The sequence below is a fragment of the Vanessa tameamea genome, chromosome 7, assembly GCF_037043105.1.
Source record: "Vanessa tameamea isolate UH-Manoa-2023 chromosome 7, ilVanTame1 primary haplotype, whole genome shotgun sequence".
Taxonomy (NCBI): domain Eukaryota; kingdom Metazoa; phylum Arthropoda; class Insecta; order Lepidoptera; family Nymphalidae; genus Vanessa; species Vanessa tameamea.
In genome coordinates, this window is record NC_087315.1 from 9,838,926 (window position 1) to 9,862,907 (window position 23,982).

The following is a 23,982-nucleotide window of genomic DNA, read 5'->3' on the forward strand; positions in this document are numbered from 1 at the left end:
ATATATTTTTAATTAGATACGATTATTGGGGTCGTTTATTGGTTCGCCTTTTTCGCCGTGACTTCGACACTTAACACGGTTTCCCCGATATGAGGCGTTGAGGTGGAGCCAATGTAGCAGTATGTTTAGCGGCCCACAATAATGAAAATCCACGTTTCCCGAAACAGTGTAAGTACATTTTATCTTTTGTCATCATCACGGTTAATTCAAAAGGGAATAACAACAAAATAATACAACCAAGAATTAGTTACAAGCTCTGCCAAATACGCGCGGAACAATAAAGAAGATTGACAAAAATCTAAGAGATCGAAAAGAGTTTCTTCTCTTGTCTCTTGTGTGAAAATTTTATACTATTTTTAGAATCTTTTACAACACGTTTAATGTTTCCCTTTTTTAAATAACTGAGCTAAACGTGTTCCAGAGAAAATCTATTATGCTATTTAATATTCTAGCTTTGTCTTGTGTCGCTATGCCTAGAATCGCTCCATTTTGTTCTTCCAGTAGGATTATCGCAATATTACTTAAGCAGTAACCTTCAAGCTAATAAACTCGTACAGTCATACGCTTATTGTTTATACAATAATTAAGACGTATCACGCACAGCTATGGTAGCCTTTAGCGTATACCACGAAATTAAAAGCAATTAGAAACAAAGCTTGGAGACGACGCGTCGATCTTACATAACGATTATAAAAAGCGGGATCGCGGCCTAGAAGTCATACAAGGAGATTGATCGCGGTCACCGTCTAGATAACGTGAGATGAGCGATCGACCGGCCTTATCGTTATCAGCATGGAAGGAATCTTCAGTAGGAGCCGGTAGCGAGTCGACATTCGCATAGAAGCCTCAGCAGGCGACACGCGAGATCCTTGACGCTCTTGCCCACGCGCATTTGTTGCACCGTGAGAGTGACGATGCAACACCGGTAGGCGGTATAACGTGATTGATATAAACCGGACATTTTTATTTTATAGTGAAGTGAATTCTGTTTAAACATGGGTAAGTTTATTTATTTTTTTTTTTTTATTTGAGTGAGTAAATTATATGCTTATTATATTTAAAAAATATATATTTCTTAGTTTGAATATCGTTCAAAATTAATTGTTATTATTTATAGAAAATATTTAATTGTTTTCTTGTTTTATTATTTTATTACTAATTAATTAATTTAATCGTACATGTATCATACATAGATATTAAATATTTTATTGTAACAATTAGTATAAATTCGATAGGTATTCACAATCATATGTAAATAAGGAATATACATCCCAATATTGTGGTAGTTTGCACAATAATTACTAAAATTTTTATGCAATAAGAAAAGTCAAGTTCAGCAAGTTTGCCCGCGGACAAAGACACGCACACAATGACTGCGAGACATTTTACTTGTTACTAAAATCGGAAGCCACACGCTTGTCACTCAGAACTGATGACAATTTAACTTGTTTAAAAGATTGAAATGTTCACATTGTTTTATTAAATTCGAAGCAGACAGTCACAGACTAAATATGAATGATTTAAAAAATGACAGTTATCTACTCAACGCCTGCCAATACTAATGAATGTTATAAGTTTATTTAATTGTCAAGTATAAAAATTTGCACTAAATTATTTCCAGTCATTAAATAAGTTAAATTGATCATAATAAATATCATTTAATTTCGGTGCACAACTCACTTTAATTTTTTACTAATAATCACCTATAAAATTGTAACATAGCACAAATTTCATAATATATTTTTTTTATATCTATTCTATACATGTAGATAATACATAATATTGTAATGAATATTCCAGAAATGCAAATTTCCTTTTTTTTATACAAATACATTTATTTTATTACCGAGACCTTAATAGATAACCTATTAAATTATACCAAACCGAAAATGTTAATGACATTTTTACATATTTAATGCCAAATTTTTAACTTCCAAAAAGTAAAATTCTATGAAACGTCATAAAAAATAGGTTGTGAATTTCCAATGAAAGGTCATCTCGTAAAAAAATTGTTGGTTTGTTTTTAGAATCGTATAAAAACTATATTTTGGTATAATTTCGATATAAGCAAACATAAATTAGTATTTGTTAATTTTCTTAAAGGATATATTCTCACTGACAGTAATTTAATTATAATATGGTACAGGTATATACAATTATGTACCTATTGTAGTACCTACAGTGTCTGTATTTATCGGTTTTATGAAGGATGAACATAGTCCTCTCAAAAAGTACCTAGTACCGATCAATAAATCGAATCTAATATTATTGAATCCAATTATTGAAAACTAGTTGTCGCCCGCGGCTTTGCTTGAGTTTTAGGGGTTAGTTGTCATGTGTTAGGCAGAAAAAACTATGTCTATGATGATGTCTATGACATACTTTCACATTTATAATAGAAGTATAGATTATACTTAATTGCTACCCAAATATGGAAATGAACTGTTTTCTTTAACGTTATTTGTCAATGAATATATATATACAAATAGAGATTCTCATCTTAAGGAAGAGATTTCATGCTTATAAGGCTATACTCACAAGGCTTATATAGGTGATAGATTATTAGAAAAATAATCAATAAGTGTAATGCTTCAATATTTAATAAATATTTTGACTGTCCGTGACCTGGCTGCTCTATTGTGTCTTAGTACATTAATCAGAAATTCATCCGACATAAGCAGGTTGCTCTAAGAAGTTTTCTCTTACCGCCGAACACGAGATGATTTACTTAAATGCAGAGCCTTAGGCGGCAGATGTGACGGAGGGTTTAATTGATTTTTGTAAATGAGTCAAATCTAAAATCAAATAATAATTGTAAAACAGATATTTGACCTTGAGGACGTATATTGTTGATTTTTCTTTTCATTAAATTTGACAATAAATACAAATAACAATTTCATTAAATACAAATAACATTTCTTTTTTGCCAATTTCAAATAAGTTTGCTGATATTCAAAACTTATGGGTACCATATAGAACTTTAGAACTTAGAACCCAAAAGCTTCAGTTAACATCGACATGTTATCCCGTTGGGCCTTGAAATCGTAAAATGAAATAACATATGACGAAAATCAATGAATATTCTAGAAGTCTTCCTTTTTTCTGCTCGTTGTGTAGATAGAATAAGCGCCTACGCTATACCAATGTGGGCAGAATCTATATTCCAAACCAGTGGTTGTCTTGAAAATTCTAATTTTTTGTTAGAGCTAACTTGTGTAAAAAATATTTTTACTTCAATTCGACTTCCCTGTAACTTCTTATTTCTTATTTTGTAATTAATTGTATTTTACAATTTGATTTTTTTTCACCAACAGCCTAATGTAACATGTCTAAACAAATAAATTAGTAACCGGAAAAACATGTTATTTAAATAAATCAATATTTCATTTATATCTCATAGCTACGAACACTTTATCTTTGATAAAGTCGGATGTAAAAGATTTGAGAATTGACGGAAGATTTTGACATGCAAATATTATTCATTAGGTATTTAAACAACTAGTGGTTGCTGATTCACTTACATTAGTTTGAATATTTATTTATATTTTTAATTGCAACAATTTGAGTAAAAAAAAAGAAGGATATATGCCAGTAAGGATATAAGTTAAGATATTGAAGAAAATATTTTAAATTACAATAAAGTCCTATAATTTAAAACCTATTAATCCGTGAAAGCAATTATGAACTTTTATTAAATGAAAATAATCAGTATTACAAATATAATAAAATTTAATTATATTATTAGTTTGCAGATTAGGGGTCACTCAACCTAAAAGGTTGAGAGAGGATTGCACTGCTACTGTTTACTTGGTGGTAGGGATTTGTGCAAGTCCTTCTGGGTAGATATCACCCATGCATCATATATTCTGCCGCCAAACAGCAATACTTAGCATTGTTGAGTTCCGGTTTTAGGGTAAATGAGCTTTCAACTAAACTATAGGCACAAACTATGTAACATCTTGATCTTAGACTTCGACTTAGAATCCTTTTTTTTTAAATATGTTTTCGAAATAGCGCCCCTAATGTTATGACACAATAACAATACAAGACATTCTGTCACATGAGGATATCTTTTCAAAGCATTTGCTTACCAGATCCCTATATAAATATATAATTCATTCTGCTTGTAATTTACATTAACTTTTTGAAAACAAACATGTTTCGAAAACGCAACCTTGACGCACTCACAATGCCATAAAATGACCGTGTCATTGTCATATATATTTGCCTCTATAAAGCGATGTGCACACACGATAACGACCCAATATTTAGACATGTCACCGCGTAATTTATTTACGAGCGTAAAACCCTTCATCTCGTTTTATAAAATTGATTATTCATAAGACTTTTCCAGTAAATAATGCTACTAGTGTAGGTACTATGATAAGATAACATCGTGATATTTATTCAGCACTAGAATAAGAGTAGGTACCTATTATTGTATTATTTTAATAAACCAAAAAAGAAAAAAAATTAAAATGGAGTTATTTTTCTATAATTAATATTTATTAGTATTTATAAGGTATATATTGTATTTTGTGAAATATTATTTTGTGCTTGAATATAATATTTAGAGCTTATCCAACCACGCTGTTCAGTACTGATTTGTCAAGAAAAATATAACAAAATATCATACGACACATTAAAAATCTTTATAGACTTTCTCACTATATTTCCTACGCCGTCAGCGGTGATTTATGTGCCTGACGTGCCTGAGCACGAGAAGAATAATAATTATAAATGTAAATGAGCAAATGAAAATTCATCGACGTTTGCCGGATTTGAAGTATTGACCCACGATCTTCGGCTACGTTGGTCTACCTTTGGCTCAGCACTGCTCGATAAGGATACTCTTGCAAACTCGTAAACATCTTGATGTGCGTTGTTTCGTCATCTTATCGAGCTGGAATTAGTTTGGATCAATATTTTTACTACTACAAGAAATTCAGCAAATATATCTAAAATCGTATCAAATGCGGTCTAAAAGCCTTTTAAGATTGGCAAAACAATTTCAGCTTCACGTATTAAGTATATACATTAAAGATTGTAAAAGATTGATTGCTTTTATAAAGCATAGCTTAAGCCTCGCTGTTTTACAATTCAAAAGATCCAATGACAATTTAGTTTCTTAGGCATATTTATCGCTAAAGACAGACGGCTGATAAGATGATTCTCAAATTCAGAGTAATCTTGATAATCTTCGATACCAAATCAAATGATTCTATATATCTGCCACTTTTGATTTTATATTATTGTGATATTATAACTTATATTTCACTTTTTAAATAAAGAACAACTGTTGCAGACACAAACTATTAAAAATAAATTATTGCTGTTTTGATTGTATATATCTACATCAGCTGTATTTATATCTACTAATATAATAATGCTGAAAAGTTTGTTTATTTAAACAAACTGATATAAGGATCTACCAGTTGAAAAGATATTCGCGTTAGTAGCCCAATCGTTGCAATTAATTTGACAGATAATATCCTTGGGATGAAGTTTATTTCGAACCGCGATCATTGTACAATCATACATAAACTAAAATGTACATATAAGTATCCATACACAGATACATCTTGCAAAAATAATCGATATGCATTATCTGTTTCAATAATTTAAAAATAAAACAAATTGTCCTAATTACGGAATTGTTTATGTTGTTATTTTTCAATTTTTTTGGGTGTAATTTAATATCTTATTCATGTTTACCTTGTATCGTTTTGTTAATTCGTTCGTTATAAAAAAAATGGTTTTTGATTCATTAGGTACAGATACCTAATTTTACTTAATAAATACAAAACAGTTGATTACTTCTGTATGGCTTTTAGCTGTGACAAAAGAATACGAATTCAATAAAAATTGTCTATGGTATATGGACAAATATATATTATATAATACATATTGAGGATTTATGTTTTATAAATAAAATTATTACATGGAAAGGTTATTTAAATAAATTAATAAAAATCTGTGTCTAATATTATTTTTGTGGTATAATTTGAATCAAAAACAAGTTCAATAGAATCTAATGTAGGTAGTTGCAAATGCTGTCAAATATTTGATATTATTGCAATGTAGGTACCTATTGAATTTGGATTTTTAACAATGAACATTTAAATTATTAATTGTATTTTATTTAAAAATTAATTTTAATTATGATTGTTATTCAAAATATATTCTAAGAATGACTATTGAAGCGCATCTTACAGTGACAAGGTGTATTAGGCCCGTGTTATCAGTTAAGTTAATACTAAACAAATAAAACTATTATTAGATGATATACGATTGCGTACATTTGTGGTATTATTCATGTGCTTATTTATTTTACAGGTTTAGACTTTTTAGAACATGGAGCGGACTTCGAAGCCGCGATTTCGGCGACCGGTAAGTTAATCGTACTGTTCTATTTTTAAATTAAATAAAAAAAAATACATTAAAATAACTGAATGTTAGGTTGAATATATTAAAATAATACTGTTCAAGTATATACATATTCGACTATGAGCATCAGTTTTCGCTATCAATAAGTCAAGTGATGATAAAGCGTAGGTTTTTCCAAATCGAGAAACATAAATCACACATAAAACCCGATATTTCCCTAATATTAATCAAAACATTATTTTTCCAATTTCATCATTTAATTTCAGAATATTATTTCGTAAGCGGTACTTGGTTATTTTAATTTCAAACTGTGTATTATTTTATTATTAGCATACATTAAGAATGGTTAAAGAAAGAATTACATTAAGTATTCTCTTCCCTTGCTTACATTTAGATTGGATTTGGTGAGTAAAGTATGGAATTAAATAAATCTTCAATAAATATAAAAATGTAGTAAAAACTTTTTTATAATAAAAAATAATTTCTCGTGTTTTCGCGCCCAATTGTCAAATTCTTGCGAGAAATAGGTACAATTTTTTTATAATTCCAAATAATTGAAGGATATGATTCTAGCTCAATAGTGTTGAATTTATTTTTCGTGTATAAATTTCAATTAATTCGTTTCAGGTTTCGGCCGTTTCCATTTCTGCCTACTGGCAGTCACAGGCTTGATTTACGCCAACACGGCTATTGGAATCACAATCGTATCATTCGTGCTACCAGCCGCAACATGTGACTTCCGTATGTCATCTGCTGATAAAGGCTGGCTCACAGCTGCACCTATGTTAGGTAAGATATATTTAATACAGTCATAGTCCTCATGAAAGAGTTTTGGCCATGATATCAAAATAAAAATACTAGCCAACACAGTTGCACAGGGAATGCACATACTCTTATAGTCCGATAAGATTGCAATCCGACACGACCTAAGAGTGAGTTGGGTGCCAATTTTACTAACAATTTGTCACTTTATTGCAAATAAATCAAAACGTAATGGTTGTCGCTTTGGTGACGTTGCGGTTCGGAGACGAAATCGTAACCATTACAAATTAGTAGAATTAGTTCCCGGCGCTAAGCCAGTGGTACTTAATAAGTAAAAGTATGTACTTAATATATAATCACGTGAGCAAAACTTACTAACTCCGACTCTGAATTCAAACCCAGAAAATTTCAATTAATACACAAATGTAAGTAGATCGTTTAATTAATCTTCAAACACTATTAACACCAGTATTAGATAAATAATAATTATTATAATTAAACCAGTTAAGTCAGGAATCTAATCAAATTTCCGGGAAAGGTTTTGATAATCAATTGAGTTAATAGCTATTGAGTGTCATTTTAAAAGTGCCAATTGACTGATGCCTTAAGATATGCGTGTGCTAGATTACTCATTAATAAGGTTAATTATTCATCAGTATGTCTGCTGTATGCCAATAGATAACATAGGCGTCTCGGATTATATGGTATTATTATGGTTTTAATTATTTTATTAAAATATTTTTGTTAAAAATGAGTAATACTAATACTACAATTAAATTTAATATTTAGGATTAAATAGGAACGACAGATTCTGTATATTATTTTTGATATTATTTGATGGCTTTGTGCAAATCCGTCTGGTTTGTTACTTCCACATAACATATTCATATTCTACCGTCAAGGAGTAATACTATGTATTGTTGTGTTTCGGTTTTAAGGGTGAGCTAGCCAGTATAAGTACAACCGAGATGCTTTTACCCCTGTGAGTTATAACATCTCGGTTTCCAAGGTTGATGGCGAATTTATGATGTAAGAAATAGCTAAAATTTTACACGGTGACTTGACTTACCATCAGGTAGCCCATTTAATCGTCCGAATACCGATGTCATATATATATACAATTATAAATTGATATATATTTAGATATATATTTAATAGAACATTATTGTTGTAGGTATGGTCATCGGTTCATACTTTTGGGGTTGCTTGGCCGACACTAAAGGGCGAAAAGTTGTGTTAGTATCGACACTACTGCTGGACGGATTCACCGGCATTGCCTCTTCGTTCGTACAAATCCTACCCATATTTATGGCGTGTAGATTTATCAATGGATTTGCGTAAGTTTTTACTTTCTGTTTAATTCGATATATCATTTTTTAATATACAAATTTCAGCGAGTCAATGATATGTTAATTAATATACATTTCCTGTGTAATGCTTTATGCTTTGCTCGTAGCTCGTGAGATTTTGTCTATATTTAAATTTATGATGACATAACATTTCAATCATAAAATGTTTAATTTACGATGAATATAATGTTTAATGTACCGATTAACCGGTATAAATTGATTCAACAAATTGAAAATAAATGTTGAAACGAGATATATGTGATGTGATAGATATATGTGTATATATGTATACATAGCTGGGCTTGAGTACGAAATTGTAAACAGCTAATATTTCAGTACCTATGTAGTTGCCGAAATATTTTAGAGATATTGTTTTATTGTTTTGCTTTTAATGAGAGTTTCAAACTATGCCTAAGGAATACAAAGCTCTGCCCTGCGCTTTGTCTATTATTATTCGGTATCTTCTATACTCCTCGAAAGATTTTCGAAATAATGCCGAGTAAATAATCAATCCTCGGGTCAACATCACAATTTTAAGGAAGTATATGAAAATTAATCGATTTTATATTAAAAAATTACAGAGTAGCAGGCGCTATGGGTATCTGTTTCCCATACTTGGGTGAATTCCAACAGACCAAATACAGAGAGAAAATCTTATGTTGGATGGAAATGTTCTGGACCCTCGGTGTTATCTTATTACCACGTGAGTTACAAGTTTAATTAAAATACTCAGGAACATACACACACAAATTCATAATATAGCCAAAGCCTTAAACAAATTGCCGTAATAGTTAAAAATGTGTTGCTAAAACGGCTAAGTATTGTATAATAATTGTAGAGCTGCATATGCATGCATATACATGTACTAATTATTTTATTTTTTACGATTAATGGTGATTGTTTTACAGTGATTGCGTGGGGCATCATCCCCATCCAGGGCATTCGTATCGAAAATGGAAGCTTCTCTTATGACTCGTGGAACTGGTTCGTGGCGGCCTGCGGCGTGCCTTCTCTCATGCTGGGCTTCTGGCTTTTCTCGTTCCCCGAAAGTCCTAAGTTCATGATGGAGTGCGGCGACTACGACGATGCCCTCGCGTGCCTCAAGAGCATCTACAAGCAGAACACCGGAGACGATCCTGATAACTACCCTGTAAATGTCTTAGTATTGCATTTATTGTATTTACTTGAGCTATACAATGTTATAAAATAATAATCGGAGTGATCATATTTCTACTGTACCTTACCTTGAAATATTTCAATTTGTAGTACTCTAAAATTTTAAAGATCTTGTTAGTATAATATATAAAATACGAGTATATTCATTATTTAATTTTATTTTTAAACAGATCAAGAGTCTAAAAGAGAAAGTTCGAACTATATCCGTGGCATCGCAAAGCTCTCAGAAATCAGTACGAAGCTTGAGCATGCGTAAGCCCAAGGACCTGAAACGACTATTTAGCGAGATTTGGACCCAAACCAAGGCTCTATGCAGACCTCCCTACCTCAAATATACAATACTCACTTGTCTCATCCAGTTTGGCTTAACTACAAGGTAAAAAACAAATACTTATATGATTAAAACTTTACATGAATTAAAAAACATTTTAGAAAAGATCAAAGATACAAATTAATAAACGCTGAGTAATTATTTGGACAATACAATTTTAGAAACCAACAATTACTTTGACTACCACCAAAAAAAAAACTTTTTGAACTGACAACTACAAATTACTATTACAGCCTCATTTTAATGTCTTGAAGAAACAATATGCACGAAAATTCAACATAATAAAGATCTGCGTATACGTGCCGAGGTTAACTATCAATTTTATTATCATCCGCAGCTACTACACTCTCATGATTTGGTTCCCTGAACTGTTTAACCGTTACGAAGAGTTCGAGCACCGCTTCCCGAACACCTCTGCGTCGGTGTGCGACGTGTCCAGCATCGTCGTAAAAGACGAGACCAGCACCGACCCCTTCGATTGCGAGAAGATCATAGACCAGAGCGTGTACACGCACACATTGATTGTGGGCCTTGCTTGTATTCCAACTTCTCTGTGGTTGCCTCTGTGCGTTCACAAGCTTGGAGCTAAATTTTTCCTCAGTGAGTATTATCGTCTGGCTTACCAAATCTAACCCTTTTACTTGACTGAATGGAATCTTTTTTGTGTTATACGATTTCACAACAGAATTCCATAAAACGTTCAGACTGATCGGAACGGAATGAAACTGATATGAAACGAACGCATCATGGCATATCCTTAAAATCAAAGGAAAGTTTATTTCTCTACTCAAACCCGGATTTATTTTTGTTTGTAACGTTTTTGCCTTTTAACGTTTTATAAGAAAATAATTAATTATTAAATAAATTAAAAAATATATTTTATCCAGTTATATTATTCAGAAATTCAAAAATGACTTAAAAGAAATTGGCACGTAGCTTGATTTCGAAATTTCATTCCGAGTTCGTATAATGATAGTATTTATTTTTCCTTCCTTTACAGTTTTCTCATTAAGTTTTGCTGGTCTCGTAACCGTCGGTCTGTACTTCGTGCAGAACTCAATTCAGAACTTGGTATTGTCCTGTATCTTCGAGGCCCTCACTTCGCTCGCCATCAGTCTTGTGTTCTGCGTGCTTGTCGATCTGTTCCCAACGAATCTTAGGTAAGTTTATTATTTTTAAAATTAAACATGACTGCGATCGTAAGTGTTTTTCTTGTGACTCTCCCCCTGGTCTCGCAGCTTGTCTCAAAATACCAGTTTCAAACCATTAAAAAGGCCATTCCAAATGGAGTGACAATTTTCTGTGCCTCAGAAAGCACGTGAAGTCTTGTCCTTGCCTTGTCTTGAACTTGTCCCTTGCAGTATGCTAGTCTCGAGTCTTAAGATGGTCAGAGCATAGATAGGATCAAGATTTTTCTTAAATCAATTTTTAACGTCAAAATATACTTTCAGGGTAATGGCTGCCGCACTTTCACTGACAGCTGGTCGAGGCGGAGGTCTCATAGGCAACTTGTCCTTCGGGTATCTGATTGACATAAACTGTGTCATACCCATCGTCGTATTTTCAGCATTCCTGTTTAGTAAGTATACATTTACAATTAACAATTTATTTACCGGTAAATTTATGTAAAGAATTTGGATACATGCAGTTAGCATTAATCATATCAAGAACCGGTGCTCATTTGACTCAATTTACGTTTAAGACCGTGTTAATTTGGTGCATTATATCTACCTAATGTTTAAATTAAATAAAACAAAAAACTCAGTAAATAACTAATATTTTAAATAAAATAAAAAATACAGTATGTTTCTATGTATCTTACATGAATAGATGTCACATAGTGATTTGTCTCAGAAGTATAAAAACGAAAACACGTAGTTAAAATAAAGATAAACAAACCTTAGATTTACTTATTTCATGCGATGTGCTATATCGTGCACTACGATTCGCAAGAGATTTCACTAATATATCTTTATTTACTATACAACACTATTACAAAGTTCCGATAACAGTTTTATCGAAGTTCAAAACGCAATTTTTTCACAAATCCATAATGAATATCATAGATTATTATTCAAGCTCTTGGCCAATGTTATCGCGTCAATTCGCTATCAAATATTGTTTATTTGGCTTTGGTCCTCTTGAGGTTGGAATAGACACCTATTTGCTACGAATTATATTTGTATTGTACAGATGTTCATGATATAAATACATAATAACGTTAAAGCTAGTGCAAAAGTTCGCACGTAAATTAAATATGTGTACTTTACAGCAGAGCATATGAAATAGGTATTTTTCATCTATTAATAAGTACAATAGTCATATTTACACTGCTGATTTCATAGCAACTAGTAATTAACTCAACTTCAAAATCAACAATGTTACTTATAAATCTTGTTTAGATAAACACCGATATATCTCTCTGACATCATCGATTTTGCATTCGAACGAATGACAGCATTTTTTAAAAATCACCTATTAATATTAATATACGTAAAGGCATAAAGTTAAACGAAATAAAATACAGTAAGATACGATATTTTAGTTTCAACAAGAATCATGTGTCATAGGATCATAAATATTTACTTACGACCTTTTACAGTAACTGTAGGAAACGATAGGTGATAAACGGCTAACGCTAAATATTTTGTTCTCGTTACAGTTGCTGCCGTTCTCTGCTTCTTCTTGCCAAAGACAGGACAAGAGGCTCTCGACTAATACCAAGTGTTTACTCAGAACTAGATAGTATAATTAGACTGTCATGTAGAGATCACAAGTGGGTGTACATAATAAGATGTAAATATGTGGACTAAGTATTCTAATTTATTGTCCGTAGTATGTACGCGTCGAGGATGACGTCACGTCCGTTACCATTTACTGTGATTCAGTATTCAAATGTATTGAAAGTAAGATTGAGCAGTATTTTAGAGTTGACTGTGTAATATAATGTCCTTAAATTATTATTATTGTTATTAAAGGTTAATTTTCTTTCCTTAATTAAATGTTTTATTTATCGACTTGAGTTTTTTTAACTGTATTATATTTAAACTTTTTGTTAGGGTTCCGCATCCAACGGGTAAAACGGGACCCTATTACTAAGACTCCGCTGTCCGTCCGTCTGTCACCAGACTCAAGACTATCTCATGAACCGTTATAAGTAGACACTTGATTTTTTTACTGATGTATTTCTGTTGCTTTAACAACAAATATTAAAAACAGAATAAAATTAATATTAAAGTAAGGCTCACATGCAACAGACAAGTGTTATGTTTATGTGTATGTATGTAAGTGGTATGTTTTATACATATCACCATTCACTTTTTTTACATTTTTTTACATTATTATTAGACTTGATATGCTTAAAAAAATCCCATTAGTATGAAGTTAGGTAAAGAGGTATTGTGATACCAAATTGAAGGATCTCTAGAAATATCAATGCTAGGTATTAATAACAGTTTAGATAGTGTAATGCCTGTGGGTCAATTTATGAATACACATGTATCCATGTTAAATAAGTTAAGACGATTTTTTGTAACTAATTTTAATACAAAACATGAATAGATTACATTTACTTTAGATTGCATGAAAGTTAAAGCAACGATACTTAAATAAACTATAAATAAAATAAAGTAAACGTTATAATTTTTAATTAATAACGATATCAGAATCAACTTATGAAAATTATTACTTAAAATGAAAAAAAATACAGAAATAAGTAGATTCAAATTAAAAAAAAAAAGTTATTTTTAACATAAAGTCTACATTGTCTATGTTCTACGTCACTTGTTTGCTAATGGCTTGCAATCGATGCTTGAGGAGTTAAATAATTATAATTTTTAAATCTATTCAAAATTATTTCATGTGTCTGGGCAAATTTATAACCATGACACGATAAATATGATAAAAAAATATCCTGTCGTTTAAATGAAACACTATACTTTAATATTCACACAAAAATCGAATATCATTATTGTGTACTTCGAATATTATTAACGAATTTAAATAATTATTCAATATGCCAGCGATATCGAGCATCGTTCAAACCAAGCAATATGTGCCATTTACATACAGTACAGTTTATGATAAGAAAATAAAATTTGTATTTTACATAAAAAAATTGAATTCGGTTTAATACTCAAACAAAATTTCAATTAATTTTATTCTTGGCCCTAATAAACTAATTGAAGTGAAATTAAATTTAACTTTTAAAAATATATGTTATAGGTAACCTAAGTAAGTTTGTACTCCAGACCATAGACAATGCAATAAACATAATTATTTTTTTTTGGCTTGAAGGTAGCATTTTGAATTTGACATGACAGTGAAAATAATTATATTTGCGCTCCTCCTAGTCATCTATTGCATAAAAATATTATTACAGTATTAAAACGACGCTTTATAAGGCCATAGGGAACATTATAATATTATAACAATTGGTGCTTTTGTGTTAAATAATTAAAGAAACCTGGTTATTAAATTTAATATTATATATATCTAAGCATGAAATATATTTATGAAAAACTTTTATTTTAATTAACATGAAAATTTTAACGTTCTATAACATTTAACTAAAAAATTAAATATACTTTTTTTTTTTAATCAAGCTGAAGCCATATTTGTAACCGAATTAATGAGTTTTTATAATCTATATTAAAAAAATGTGTTTTACAAATAAAATTCGCCGGAATAAAGCTTATATATCACCGGTAAGAAACATGGCGACACACATTGTTTACAACAACTATCAGCGCGAGGTTTGCGCGGGATTTGGTACTTGCGGCAAACCGAACTCGTCGACTAGAACGCCGTCTTTGTTTCTTAGGCTGTCCGCGCCGGGCTCCTTGTCGGGGGCCGCCGGGGCTTTCACGACGTCATCTAAATATGATGTATCATCGTCCAAGGCTATTTCGTCGCCTAAAATAATATTTTACATGTTACAAAAAGCAGTTAAACAGCACTCATAGTTTATACCATCTATTGTTGTTCAGTTCGCAAACTTAATGCTCAGAAACTGTTATTTCATTGGCCATTATTAGACTTTACCCCGTGATCTATTTACTTTTCATATAACAATTCTTGACTCTATGTTTTTGACGAAAATGGATGAAGATATCAAATATTACTATGATATAAAGTATAAATATGCAATGCAACAAGTTTATTATGCCTGAAACTACCCATACATTTTAGTTCACAAATGTTTTCTCAAACACAGAAGCACTTTCTCATCCCTGACTTGAGTCAGGGATGAGAAAGTGCTTCTGTGTTTGATATATAACATATAATATATTACATATAACACATATGCAACTGTTGACAGTTGCATATGTGTTATATATAATATAAAAAGATAATCTTTCTATATGCATCTACCATGTCAAAGTGTAACATAGATAACCTTGGACTACATTACTATGTAGTCCAAGGTTATCTATGTTATCACTATATGATATGATCATAGTTAAAATTAAAAAATAAACAAAAACATGAATAATATATACTGAAAAAACATTAAAGTGAATTTCAGGTCTATAAAATAATTACCCAAAGCGTCAAGTTCAGCTGCAAGTTCATCATCATCAATTTCTGGCATGCCATATTGACGACCAAGAGCTTCTTGTACCTCATCTGCTTGCTCGAGCATGTCAGCTAAGTCATCATTTACATCCTGAAACACAGAACAATTGTAAACAATTACAATCAACAATTTTGTAATCATTAGAAATTCTTTGAAATAACAATTATATTCTATAATATTATATTTAGTTTTTTTTTTTTTAAGTAGTAATGCAGTCTACCAAGTGGGCTATGATTTTAATGATAAATGACATAGGCACTAAAAAGTATTAGCCATACATTACACTACCAATTTTCTATCAACCGGAAGAAAGTATTTAGTCTCATGTGAACACCGACTCTCTCACCTTTCAAACTGGAGCACAAAAATACTAACTATTATATTTTAACTTTAGAATATGAGATCTAAGACAGCTTTGTATAAACAAAGCCCTAACACAAAGTGAAGAGTGTATACATTACTACTTTATCTATAATAATTACTGTTAGGGATGATAAGTTAAACAATGCCGTGTCCTCTTCTTTAGAATTTATAATCAATAATGACAGAAAGAGAGGAATCAGTGTTTAACCAAACACCTGCTTACAGGATTTATAAGTAAAGCCATCAGATTTTTAAATAGATATGATACTTAATATAGACCTAAATTATACCTATTATTTTGAGTTTATTGCATTAAATAAAATTCCATAAACACAATATTATTGCACTTTTTAATTATACTTCTAAAGAAGTTGTTAAATTAAAGTATGTCAGAATATCAAATGATGACAATGTAAGGTATTGTTAATAATACTTTAAGTACCAATGTCTATCTGTGATGTAGTCTACCTTACCATTAAGTAACCCAGCCAGTATGCCTACCTATTAATAAACAATAAAAATACAGTTTCTTAATGAAGGCCCTTGTGAGCACTTTTGAATTCTCATACCTCAATCTCATCTATATTAATTTTCTTAAATTCTTTTTTCATAGATGACACACCATCTTTCATAGCAGCTATTGTAGTGTGGGTGTCTTTTAAAGTCTGCGTAGCATAATTTGCCTGTTCCATGTTGAAAGATTGAGCTCGCAAACTTTCAAGTTGCTGTTCATACCTAGAATTTCGAAACCATAAATATTAACTATTATTTACAACCTTAAACCTTTATCATACTCTGAATAAAAAAAAAGGAACAATATTCAAATAGAACATATATAATGATTATAGAAGGATTATGTTGAAGAGTTTAGAGTTAATTATTTATCAGTAATCAACCTCGTCTCATATAATATACCACATAATAACATTATGTAAGATATTACGGATTTATAACATACATTTTTTTCTGTTTCAATACCCTCATAGCCTTTTGTTTAACAGAGTTTTTAGCAGGTCCTTCTCTCATTTTAGCCATCTGCTCTTTATATTTTCTTAACTCAGTTTCCAATTTTTGAACTTTTTGCTCTATATTATCAGCCCGACCATCAACCTGTAATATTAGTTTCATTATTGCATCGTAGATGAATCATTCATTTTTATATTCACATCCAATAGTTAAAAATAATGCTTACATTGTTAATACAATCTGTAATGCTTGGGCCTGGAGTTTTTGGTTTTCCTCTTCCAAATAATCTATTCATTTTTTATTCTTCACAATATTCTTACAAGAATAATTATGTATTTCGAAATTAAGAATAGTATCACAATATCAAATCACAACAAATTTGACATTACACACATTTACACTTACAGAGTACTGTAATATTGGTAGCCAACATAGATAATTAATATATTACATTAATATTCTTTATAAATATATACGGAGCACAAAATACTTTTTAAGATAATTTGTTTAATTTTTACAAGATTGTATTAAGTATTAGCTTTGCCCATAACTTTGCCTGCTGTAAGGGGTGTGACAGATATAGCATAAAAATCCATCCAACCATTTATACGTGATTAACAAACATCGAAACATACAAACTTTCAAATTTATAATATTAGTAATTATAACAAAACTACCTGCCATCATCGGTATAAAATATTCGGCAGCAGTCGCTTTATTTTAAAAATGAAATATATTATAATGGTATGGAAATCAACAAATTTTATCTCTTTAGAAGTTTTTATAAAACAAGATTTAAATATATTAATTGGCAAAATTAAATAAGGGTAAACTTCATTTGTACTTCAATGTAATATTTTTTGTTCATAATAATATACATAAATACTTATAACTTGGTGACGTTTTTATAAGGCATCTAAAAAAAGGTACTAAACATATATATAAATCAAGTTCATCTTTCATAGTCATTACAATTAAAAAAATATTTAGTTATTTATTTGCAGACGAAAGTTATTTAGGCTCTGAGTCTGATTTGCTTTCATGAATTGACGCTAGTTTTTTGACATTGTGTTCGTAAAATAGTAAAGATTTAATATAATAGAAGCTATTTTATTATATTAAAACTTCGCCTACACACAAAAAAAGACGATATGTTGCAGATGCTTTAGCAAACTTTTGTTGCTGCACTTCTTATTGAATAAGTAAATTATTATACACGTAGATTGAGTGATTTTTTATATACTTTTACTTTTCATTAGAATGGTAACACTGTTATTGTCAAGTTACACTGTCATTGTCAGTTACTGTGTAATTCCGAATTCGGAGCTGTCCACTGTCAATTTCATTTTAAAATTAACTTTGAGCCTTGAAGATAACCAAACAAGTTGATTAAAAATTAGCCGCTTTGTAAATTGAATTAAAGTATGTAGGCATTGTACTTAAAATAATAATTATAATTTTATTTTTGAAGTACTTAAAGAAAAACGTACATACTGGATTTTATATCATTATTGAGCAATTTATACCACTCGAAAGAACTAAGCTATTTGATAGAGTAATATTAATCATAATTTGGAAAAAAACATTAAATGGATACTAACAACGTAATAAATAAGGTTTGTATTTTTTCTTATTTTTTATATTATAAAAAAGTTAACAGAATTTTTATATTGCGAAAAAAGAAAAGATCTATTATTCAAAAGATAATACTGACAAGTTCTAAGAATTTACATGATACTATATCTTACTTATTTGTAGGTTCAAAAATTATTAAATGTCTTCTATGTACAACAGAAGGCGGCAAGCAGTGTTACCAAGTGTTGGAAATGGAACATTAACGAATTTACTAATAATCAAGTTAATCATAGATATGCAGTACTTATTCTCAATCGGACAATATCTCAGAAGCAAGAGTTTATAAAGAAAATATGGAATAATGGTAAGAAATATATGTAAGTCATTAATTTTTTTTATCAATTTATAATTTTTTTTACATAAGAGTCATTTACACAAAGGTCTTAATTATATACAGATAGAATTAATAATAATGATTGTACAAATCATGTGTAGAATTCTGGAATATGCTAGCAGCATTACCACTATATAAAATAACCAGCCTTATTGTCTGGAGGCAATAAGATAAGACATTATGTTTTTAATAAAATATTTTATACTGTTCTAAAGTCCAAGTGAAAGACATTATTAAATAATTTGTCATTAATTGATATATAAATATATAATAGATTAAAAAAAAATCCAAAGCAAGTTTAATGAACATTCATGTTCAGTTTATGTAATTTATTATTATCTCACAATTTAAAAAGTTATATCAGTGTTTTTCTTATGGAAATAACATTAGTCATTGTATATTATATTACTGTATTTAGATTTGTAATTACCTACTTGAGTTGTATTACATACATATATGTATATATTTTTCCTTGTAACTGTTCATTATAAAATTCCTCAAACAATTATTACCTTATATTAAGCTGTAAGTAATAAAATATATATTTTTAAATCGTATCATTATGTATTTTATATAAATATATAAAATGTAATTTTTTTTATAGCAACTTTAAGAATAGCAGTTGACGGAGGAATGGTACATTGGGAGAAATTTGTAAATAATTTACCTGTAATTGACCAGACAACCATGAAGCTACCTGACCTGATTACAGGAGACTTTGACTCCATAACTGAAGATGTTCTAGAAAAATATAAAACGAAAGGTTGTAAGGTGAACATTTAAAATAATAACAATTGTATTAAGTATAATAATAATGATTAATACATTTTTTTATTTTAAGTAATAATTTAAAAAAAGGTAAAATTTTACCTTTCATAAAATTTTCAAGAAGGTGAGCTCATAGTAAGTGGTCAGTTAAACCCATAGACAATGGAACTGTCAGTATAGAGCTGTGTAAGAAATTAACATCAGGTTGTCTAGATGTTATGTATATAGTTCTCAGAAAAGTTTTTAGTCTGATTGTATACAGCATTTTTTGTTTCTAAAACTGTATTGCTTATATTACATCTGATATCCTCCTATTACATTTTTTTTATGTAAAATAAATGTGTTTGCTTTCATGGCTTAACTACTCAACTGGTTATCATAAAATTTGCATGTAGGGATACAGACATTAGGTACCTAAAACTTGACTTGACTTGGGTGATAGGTACTTCTTACCATTTCCTGGTATTTGCAAAGTTACCAAACATTCCACAAATGTCAGCTTAATAATTCTAAAGCCGAGACCCTAAACATATTACGCCGAAACAATCATTAGAGCGATTCAGGAAATATTTTTTTCATACACATATATACCTACGACAAAAATGAAAACTTAAAATGTTTACTTTCGGTTTAACATAAAAAAATACAAACCCATTTTTTAATACAGTCACGTAATATTGGTGATTATTGTACAAATAATATTAACCATGAAGGTCATTTAATTTATTTTGCTTACTAAAAAAAGCAACAAATTATTATGTTTAAACATTGATTATAAAAGTCAAAACATATATAAATTGTTTATAATTAACCCGACATTGTTAAAACGTTATCACATACAGCTCCATTATCACTAAAATGTTTATGGTCTTATTTATAACTTAATGTTGCTTAGACAGTGTCTAGGCAAAATCTGTTGCCAACTTTAAAAATATTTTAAAGGAACCCTTTTGTGTTAAAGGTTACATAATACAATTTGTGAATTCATGGTTTATTGCACACCTAACGATTGAAAGACAGGCTCCTAGTTGTTTGTTTGATAATTTAAAAATATTATCAATTACAACCCGCTGTTCTCAGGGTATTTTTCTTTAACAAATTGACATATTTGTACTTTTGAAAGGGTGAAAAAGCATTAACTAATCAATATATAATATAATCAAACCTAAACAACACTTAAGCTAAAACTGGTTATGTTTATTAATTATCTATATAAGAGGCATATATTTTTTATTTTATGAAAATTTATTTCAGGCTATTCACACCCCAGACCAAGATCACACAGATTTTACGAAGGCCTTAAAAGAATTGAACAATTACTGCATAGATAATGAAATTCAGGTAAGCTTTGTTGCTTACTTACTTTTTTTAAAAAGTAAGTACACTGTGCGTGCATGAAATAAAGATAGTAATGAGTTTTATAATATACTTTTTTTTTTAAATTAATACTTTGTATAGGTTATATTCTTTCTTAAATGTTTGCTCTCTCGAAGTCTGCAGTCTTAACTTTTTTACCATTTATCAATGTAAGATCTTTAGTGTGATAAGTGTCTTATGCACCATGTCATTTCTAGTTTTTGACTTTAGTATGCCTAGAGCGCACTAATCGCCATAATATTTGTGCGAGAAAACTTCATCTTCGGCAATAATATTCTTTGACATGAAATCAATACTGCATCGAATTTAATACACACTCTGTATGCATTAAATAAACGCCCATTATTAAACCCACTGGAAACTTTTTCAATTCGTAATTTTTTAATTACAATAAATTTATTTAAATACAATATTTTTTTCAATCTCAACTCATGTCATTATTTTGATATGCCATAGATATGTTTGTCGTGGTTTTTTTATTTATGGTACTTTTTTTTTAAAAGCCCATAGCCAATAAATATATATATATATACATTCCGAACATCGCAAACCTTGGGAGATAAGATATTATGTCCCTTGCGCCTGCACCTACACTGGCTCTCAACCTTCAAACCAAAACATAACAGTATTAAGTAGCTGTTTGGCAGTAAAATATCTAATGAGTGGCTGGTACCTTCCTAGATGGCTTGCACAAAACCCTACCAAGTATCACAAAATATATATTACTAAATATAAATAATTATATTTAAGTATTATAAGATATTAGCAACATCTCAGTTTTTTATATGAAACAATAACAAGAATTTCAAGCTGGTCCTGTTAATAGACTAAATTTAAAGCGGGTGACTCTGTGAAACCAAGCCACTTATATTGTAATATCCAGGAACCTTGGTCATAACGCGATGTATTTTTTAATATAAAATTAATGTACAATGGTTGACTATATTTTTCAGTAAGTAATTTCAAAAAATGAACTTTATTAGTACAGATTATAACAGAGTTGCATGTTGTACCCAAATGATCATTACTGTTAAATTGATGGCATTTTTTATTTCAACAGATGGATCATGTTATTGCAATAGCACAAAGCTCGGGAAGAATAGACCAAATTCTAGGTAATATTCAAACGTTATATTTAGTCAGAGAGGAGAGGTTGTTGCACCCTGAAACCAAAATGTATATAATGTCAGATGATTCTCTAACATGGCTCCTGAGTCCGGGAGATCATATCATTGATATACCAGAAGAAAGCAGGCGAGTTAAAGGTTGTTGGTGCGCCTTGATACCAGTGGGCGAAGTTTGTGAAAGAGTTACTACAAATGGCCTCAAATGGAACTTGGGTAACTAATTTTATATTTATATCTAGCTAGCTGTCCGGGGTTTCCTCGGTAGAAAGAGTCTATATAAAACATTGTTTTAGGAGCCAGAAACAACTCCCAAATTTTTCATAATTCATATAACCGGTTAAGGTTCCTCAGGCAAGACAAACACATAGAAAACCTTTGTCTTTTTATATTATAGCTTGCCCCTATCGGAACGGATGAATATGAATGTATCTTTTCTAGTCATGCAGATTTCCTCACGAGTTCATTCTATACCGCTGTGCAAAGACAACTCATAAACAGAAAATAAACACTTGTATTGTATGTTACGAATCAGATGTGGATCCCCGATATTCGGTTAAAATCAACCTACTCTGATGATTGAAGCGTTTTTTTTGGCCTATTTAATTAAAATAACACATTTTCTTATGTAATAGGTAACCGCCCATTGTCATTGGCGCTGTAAGAAATATCATTTACATGACACCAATGCTCCTCCAACCTTAAGAGTTAAGATGTTAAGCCCCTTGTTCCTTACACTGGCTCAATCACCCTTTAAATTAGAACACAACAATCTTAAGGATTGCTGTTTGGCTAGAACTACACACACATTTTTCTCAATGGAATGTTTTATTTTTAAATTCAACCAAATTGACAATGAATGTAAAAATTATCAAATATCTATGAAAAATGTATTTATTAATAAACAAAAACTTAATTTATATTTTAGACAATCAGCAGCTGAAATTTGGCCGATTGGTGAGCACGTCGAACACTTTTGATGGATCCGAACAAGTGAAGATCAAGTGCAGTCACACACTCGTTTGGGCAATGGAAATACCTAGTTTAACAAGTTAGTAGACATGAAGACATTAGTAGTATGAAATATTATGCTACTACATAGGTCCATGATACTGATTTATATTTTTTTGATTTGATTTGATATCAATCCGCTACAAATATTTGATAGTAACAGTTGCTATGCTATAACTGTGATAGCACTACAGGTCTACGTACGTTCGAACATAAATCAGGGAAAGTCGTGACTTTAGGGTTGTTGGTCAATACTTAGTGGTACTTTTACTGAAATTGTCATGGCGTATGGTGATCTCACAGAACGAGGACATAATCCAGTAATACCTATTCAGGCACAAAGACACATTAAATATTAGTATCGGCTTTCATTGGGCATATACCTTCTCCTCAAAGGGAGCGGAGGCCTTAGCCCAGCAGTTGGAAATTTACAGGCTGTTACTGTTACTGTTTTTTCACAAATCCTGTAATTGCTAATTGTTGGAATTTCTGTTGCAGATGTACATTCTGATAAGGAGAACTGTTAATTTGTAAGTTATTTTTTGACATGAAGTTAGTTTAGTGCAGTCAAATTAAATTACAGAGGTAAATGAGGACTCTTTATAATATTTATAATTAGATGGATACACATTGTAGCTAACTCAAATATTATTTTTAAGTTTTTAAAACCGTTTAGTGCCTTTTTTTAATCTGTCGCCACTCCGTCTACTTCACCCAAGAATATTAAAGACAATAGTGCCCTTATTTTAAGTATCAGATAAATCAATAGATGGCGTCTAAGACATACATATATAAAATAAAAATATATGCAGATAAAAAAA

General features: G+C 30.3%; 3 protein-coding genes across 4 annotated transcripts; 2 read left to right on the forward strand and 1 right to left on the reverse strand.

The window, feature by feature from the left end:
• The first annotated feature begins 822 nt into the window (after positions 1 to 822).
• On the forward strand, positions 823 to 13,020 carry LOC113401136 (synaptic vesicle glycoprotein 2C-like). Its single transcript, XM_026640895.2, has 11 exons — positions 823 to 999; positions 6,337 to 6,390; positions 7,015 to 7,176; positions 8,324 to 8,486; positions 9,080 to 9,201; positions 9,407 to 9,648; positions 9,845 to 10,050; positions 10,343 to 10,605; positions 11,006 to 11,165; positions 11,457 to 11,584; positions 12,668 to 13,020. The coding sequence occupies exons 1-11, from the start codon at positions 996 to 998 to the stop codon at positions 12,721 to 12,723; spliced, it is 1,560 nt and encodes a 519-aa protein (XP_026496680.1). The 5' UTR covers positions 823 to 995; the 3' UTR covers positions 12,724 to 13,020.
• Positions 13,021 to 14,295: 1,275 nt separating this feature from the next.
• Positions 14,296 to 17,301, reverse strand: LOC113401138 (charged multivesicular body protein 5). The gene is made up of 5 exons (XM_026640898.2): positions 17,139 to 17,301; positions 16,905 to 17,056; positions 16,516 to 16,681; positions 15,550 to 15,673; positions 14,296 to 14,919 (listed from the first exon to the last, which is right to left on the reverse strand). The coding sequence occupies exons 1-5, from the start codon at positions 17,205 to 17,207 to the stop codon at positions 14,750 to 14,752; spliced, it is 681 nt and encodes a 226-aa protein (XP_026496683.1). The 5' UTR covers positions 17,208 to 17,301; the 3' UTR covers positions 14,296 to 14,749.
• Positions 17,302 to 18,235: 934 nt separating this feature from the next.
• LOC113401137 (thiamin pyrophosphokinase 1) lies at positions 18,236 to 23,769 on the forward strand. Of its 2 annotated transcripts, none has more exons than XM_064215294.1 (7): positions 18,236 to 18,528; positions 18,671 to 18,851; positions 19,486 to 19,652; positions 20,904 to 20,990; positions 22,087 to 22,366; positions 23,079 to 23,201; positions 23,660 to 23,769. In XM_064215294.1, exons 1-7 carry the CDS (start codon positions 18,502 to 18,504, stop codon positions 23,686 to 23,688), a joined length of 894 nt encoding a protein of 297 aa, XP_064071364.1. In that variant the 5' UTR covers positions 18,236 to 18,501; the 3' UTR covers positions 23,689 to 23,769. The 2 variants fall into 2 exon arrangements, with proteins under 2 accessions (XP_064071364.1, XP_064071365.1); XM_064215295.1 differs by having other exon boundaries at positions 18,707 to 18,851.
• The last annotated feature ends 213 nt before the right edge of the window (positions 23,770 to 23,982 follow it).

What these genes read in the sequence shown, in the direction of transcription:
- LOC113401136 (XM_026640895.2), top strand. An exon ending in CACAGCTGCACCTATGTTAG is followed by an intron (nt 7,177 to 8,323) that starts GTAAGATATATT and finishes TTATTGTTGTAG; the next exon opens with GTATGGTCATCGGTTCATAC. An exon ending in CGGTGTTATCTTATTACCAC is followed by an intron (nt 9,202 to 9,406) that starts GTGAGTTACAAG and finishes ATTGTTTTACAG; the next exon opens with TGATTGCGTGGGGCATCATC.
- LOC113401138 (XM_026640898.2), bottom strand. Translation starts at nt 17,207, where the DNA reads ATGAATAGATTATTTGGAAGAGGAAAACCAAAAACTCCAGGCCCAAGC. An exon ending in TTACAGATTGTATTAACAAT is followed by an intron (nt 17,057 to 17,138) that starts GTAAGCATTATT and finishes CTAATATTACAG; the next exon opens with GTTGATGGTCGGGCTGATAA. An exon ending in GTATTGAAACAGAAAAAAAT is followed by an intron (nt 16,682 to 16,904) that starts GTATGTTATAAA and finishes TCGAAATTCTAG; the next exon opens with GTATGAACAGCAACTTGAAA.
- LOC113401137 (XM_064215294.1), top strand. Translation starts at nt 18,502, where the DNA reads ATGGATACTAACAACGTAATAAATAAG. An exon ending in CTAACAACGTAATAAATAAG is followed by an intron (nt 18,529 to 18,670) that starts GTTTGTATTTTT and finishes ACTTATTTGTAG; the next exon opens with GTTCAAAAATTATTAAATGT. An exon ending in GCATAGATAATGAAATTCAG is followed by an intron (nt 20,991 to 22,086) that starts GTAAGCTTTGTT and finishes TTATTTCAACAG; the next exon opens with ATGGATCATGTTATTGCAAT.